Source organism: Mus pahari, chromosome 10 (genome assembly GCF_900095145.1).
Source record: "Mus pahari chromosome 10, PAHARI_EIJ_v1.1, whole genome shotgun sequence".
Taxonomy (NCBI): domain Eukaryota; kingdom Metazoa; phylum Chordata; class Mammalia; order Rodentia; family Muridae; genus Mus; species Mus pahari.
In genome coordinates this window covers 38,230,345-38,235,301 of record NC_034599.1, presented here as the reverse complement: position 1 = coordinate 38,235,301, position 4,957 = coordinate 38,230,345, and the positions used below count along the sequence as shown (strand labels likewise).

Sequence of the window (4,957 nt, the reverse complement as noted above, 5' to 3'; positions counted from 1 at the left end):
GATGCATTTTCAAACAAGTTTTCAGGGGTCTATTTTTCCATAAGCACCTGTAGAGTTTCAGAGAGTTTGGTAAGGTGGCCGCATGCCTAGCCGTTCTTTAGAATCACTAGTAGCTGCCTCAAATGGTGGGGTAAATCTCAATATGTCCCCCCTCCTTTTTTTTTTTTTAATCTTAGTTTGGAAAGTAAAATATATGGCACTCTGTCCATGAAACACATGTTGGGGTTCTCAAGTCAAGGAATATCTATTTAGTGCAAAGCCAGCATTTTACAGGGGATAAAAATGAGCTTTGGGGTGGGCCAGGGCAGGCCCAAAAAGGAGGCTTGGGCCCCCTTCAAGGGGACCACGTGTGTCTTCTTTGTGGAGTCAGAGAATTCGAGGTTCTGGCAGGTCCCTCTGCTCTTGGGTTAGCTTTCTCCCGTGCCTCTTCCTTCCCTAAACTTCATATTCTTTTCCCCTCCCGCCCAGGGTGTGGCTCACAGTAGGATGATTTTTGGCATCTGTCCTCTGCATTTGGCAAGTCTTGGACTGCCAGAACCAGCCACACTACTCTGAGGGCCTGGGCTGCAGAGAGCCCTGGAAATGAGAGCCCCACCAAGGATGGGCTGATGGGTGGGCCTTGCTATTGACTTGGTGGGAGGTGGGCAGATGGGTATGGGGGTGGCATGCCCTTTGGGGATTCCATCAGGAAATTGTGTGTTGGAAGGGCTGTGTCACGAAGGTCCCCAGACCCAGCGGCATTATTTTGGCCTTGTTTTTGTCTCTCTTTGTCCTTAGTAACGTCATCCTGTTCCCCTGGGAACAACAGCAGGCCTTCGTCTCCTGGCTCAGGACTCCATGCCAGCAGCCCCACAGCATCTCAAAATAACTCCAAAGCAGTGGTGAACTCCTCCTCCTCCTCCTCCAGCTTTAACTCCTCGGGGTAAGTAGAGGGCAGCGAGGAAGCATCTGGCAGGCTCAGGGGCATGTGAGGAGCTGGGTCAGTGCCATAGATGAGAGCTGGAAACAGAAAGTGGGGTAGCAGTGGAGATGGATGGACGAGGGAGACTGGACTGCATCCCCCAGGGATCAAGGATTTCAAAAGAAGCTGTAGCCAGTGAGCAGTCCTGGCAAGGTCTGATGTCAACAAAGCCAAAATTTCCATCCTCACTTCAATGGTGGAAATTTCCAAATGCTCACGTGAGAAATGAATAGGTCCTTCGCTGGGCTCGGGAGCACTCCATACCAGGAACTCCAGTCACAGGACCAGAGTCTGGAGCTCAGGCGTTGACCAACTCTGGCCTTCAGGTGTGGCTGGCACAGGGAGACAAAGAAGTGCCACCAAGTCCTGTCTCCCACTTATACCTGGGAGTCTTCAGGTATAACGGACCTTCGCTCCCTAGGAGACTACTGGAAAAAAACGTCCTAAGAAGGGATGTCATGAGAACCTTCTCAGGTGCAGAAGAAGGCAGAGGTGTGGGGGCTGGGTACACAGTCCAGTTGGCAAAGTGGGTGCCTTGCAAGCATGAAGACTGTGTCTAAACACCAGCACTACAGCCAGGTATGGCCGTGTGTTTGTGATCCCAGTGCCAGTGCTGGGGTAGAAGCCAGGCGAGAAGAAGCCTTTGAACTCCTGGTCACCGAGAGAAACTATCTACAATAAAGTAGGCAGCATGCTAAAAGATCACACCCAGGGCTGTCCTCTGACTTCCATATGTGTGCACAAAGATGATCTTAAGGTTTTTTTGCTTTGAACAGACCAAGGCAACTTGTATAAAGGAAAACCTTTAACCGGGGCTGGCTTACATACAGTGCCAGAGGTTTAGTTCATTATCATCATGGTGGGAAACACGGCAGAGTCCAGGTAGGCATGGGACTGGAGAAGGAGCTGAGTTTCTACATCTTCAACTCAAGGTAGCGCCACAAGGCATAGTTTGAACATGTACGAGGCCTCAAAGCCCAGTCCTACAGTGACATGCTTCCTCCAACAAGGCCACACCTACTCTAACAAGCCAAACTTCCTAATAGTGCCACTCTCTATGAGCCAAGTATTCAAACACATGAGTCTGTGGGGGCCAAACGTAGTCCAACAACCACACAGATGTACACATATACATTTAAAAAAGAAAAGAAAAGAAAAGAAATTTGGTCATAGTGGTACACACTTGTAATTCCAGCATACAGGAGTCTGAGGCAGGAATTTGGAGGCAGCCTATTTTAAACATAATGAGACCTTGTCTGTCTTAGGATTTTATTGCTGTTAACAGACACCATGACCAAGGCAAGTCTTATAAAGGACAACATTTAATTGGGGCTGGCTTACAGGTCAGAGGTTCAGTCCATTATCATAAAGGCAGGAACATGGCAGTATCCAGGCAGGCATGGTGCAGGAGGAGCTGAGAGTTCCACATCTACACCTTAAGGCTGCTATCAGAATACTGACTTTGAGGCAGCTAGGATGAGGGTCTTAAAGCTCACACCCACAGTGACACACCTACTCCAACAAGGCCACGTGTACTCCCAACGGGGCCGCACCTTCCAATAGTGCCACTCCCTGGGCTGGGCATATACAAACCATCACACTGTCTGTTTGTTTGTTTGTTTGTTTGTTTTGTTTTTTGTTTTGTTGTTGTTATTTTCTGAGACAGGGTTTCTCTGTGTAGCCCTGGCTGTCCTGAAACTTGCTCTGTAAACCAGGCTGGTCTTGAACTCAGAAATCTGCCAGCCTCTGCCTCCCAAGTATTGAGATTCAAGGCATATACCATCATTGGATCTGCAAGAGACTTTCTTAAACACACAAACAAACCCAAGTTGAGTGATAAATCATGCACTTGAGATGAATCCACTTGTCTAAATCCAGTCAGTTCGGCAAGGCATCTAGCTTCTATTATCTAGATGTTTCATAACTAGAAAGTCAGAATTTCTGGGGGGTGAAGAGACCCAAATCATTTTAGTAGTTTCATATTGAAAATATGATTCATACACCATAAAGTTCATAAGGTTGTGTAGCCATTACCCAGAATGTCGCCCTCACCCATTACGGACACCCCTGCCTGCCTGTTTAGCTGTCATCTCCCCATTCCTCTCTGTCAGGTTTGTAACTCAGTCTGACCTGTTTTCCTCTTCCTTCCAGATCGTGGTACCGTTGGAATCATCCCACCTACCTCCACTGAAACCAAAAACTTCCTCCCTTTCCACCTGGCCCCTGGTTCCCGAGAGGAGGAAGAGAGTTGTGCCTTCCACGTATGGACAGACACTTGGAGAAGAGTGGGAGAAATGGCTGCTGCTGAAGAGCAAACCCATATAGTCTTGCCTTCTCCTGGATCCAGAGCCTCCGGAGAACCTAACTGTGACCAAAGGCCACACTCTTGCCTTGCGCTCTTCATCACCCCCCTGGGAGTTTACTGTGCTCGCCTGCCTTGGGTCCCCTCCATGCTCTCCTGGTGGCTTCTCCTCTTGGAGAAAGGGCATTCTGCCATTGGTAGTTTTCAGCTCATCCATGGGCTTCTGGGACAGCCTTTTTCTCGGTGTGCCAAACTGCAAGAAAGTAGATTATGGCTTTGACTCTGACCTCAGCCACAATCCTGAACGGATCCCAAATTCTACGGAAAGACTGAAATCTCATGTCTCCACCAAAGCCTTACCTTGTTAATTAGCACAGTTTTCCCACGAAATCTCCATTTTTGCCTAATTTTCTTTCAGCCCTTACTCCTTTTTCTACAACCAAAACTGTCTATTCTTGGGTCCTACAAAGTCCCTTCATCTCTACAAATGGCTGAGCTACCCTCTGGCCATGTTGCTCCATCCACAGGTACTCCTCTGTTACCCACATGTACCCACGTTCCAGGACACTTGTCTTTTCTCTGTTCCCTGTGGGTCTCCTTGTCCTGTCCCCTCTCCTTTCTCCTGGCCACAGAAAAGTGATGGCCACATTCTTGTACATAGTCCTTTCCTATTCTGCACCATGACCTTTCCTTAATATGTAATTTTCCAGCAAGATGTTCAACTCAGGTGTGAATTTTGAAGATGTCTCTATATTATTTTATCTTTCATTAGAAAAGGAAGGGGGATACCAAAGTGTGGAATACCCCACAGAGTTCCCCCGTGAGCTGGGGTTCTGCTGACTTGGGGGGGAACATTATATGTGGAGTCTCCTTCTGTGGATCTGTGTGTAAAGCTGTCACATGAAAGCCATCCCAGAAATGGTACCTTTTTTTTTTTTTCCTAAAGACTGAATATCCAGGAAACTGTTGAGACTCAAAGGAATCTCTTTGTTTCTAAATATATTTGTACAGCAATGACATAAAGTATTCCACTGTTAATAAGAGATGTTCAGAGGAGTGTTTTGTGCCTTTGTGTGGGGGGGGTGGGGAGTGGAGGATGTGAGTGCCGGCAATGGGAATGGATGGGAAATAGTTCTATTTGGGGCATGAAGTGGGTTCTCGGGATGGCCCCAAGTAACTCAACATTTCTACCCTGTGGGTCAGACCTGCATTGGGAGGCAAGTAGGTGAAAGATGGTTCCTCATTTTATAGTAGGGAAGTGTGGTGAATATTTCAGGTCACATCACTTGAAGATGCCAAGGCTAATCTGTCTCACATATCCTAGATGTTGCCTATTCTGCTGTCGTGATTTACAATGGAAATCGAAAGCTGCTTAACAAAGGACAGTTTCATGGGAAGCCATGTATACACTGGCTTGAGAGGGTGTCTTTCCTACAGCAGGACGGTTGAAGGGCAGGGGAGCTATGGCTGAGCTTTTGGCTCGGTTAATTTTTGTTAGTGGTAGGATTTTTGTTGTTGTTTGAAGTAGGGTCTCACTCTGTATCCCAGGCTGTTCTCAAGTTCATTATTTAGCCAGGTTGACCTTAAACTCATTGCAATCCTCCTGCCTCAGCCTCCTAAATCACAGTCCTGGAAGCTACCACTACCAGTCACCCAGCTTCATTAAAAAAGCAAATAGTTGTAGTTCCTAAAAG

At 47.4% G+C, this 4,957-nt stretch overlaps 1 protein-coding gene across 1 annotated transcript in view; it reads left to right on the top strand.

The window, feature by feature from the left end:
• The window catches only part of Pou2f3 (POU class 2 homeobox 3), an 85,824-nt gene extending 81,522 nt beyond the window's left edge, over nucleotides 1-4,302 (top strand). Inside the window, exons 12-13 of the mRNA XM_021207637.1 lie at nucleotides 778-922; nucleotides 3,113-4,302. Coding sequence (XP_021063296.1) covers nucleotides 778-922; nucleotides 3,113-3,152 — 185 coding nt within the window. The 3' untranslated portion in view covers nucleotides 3,153-4,302. The remainder of the gene's footprint in view (nucleotides 1-777; nucleotides 923-3,112) is intronic.
• The last annotated feature ends 655 nt before the right edge of the window (nucleotides 4,303-4,957 follow it).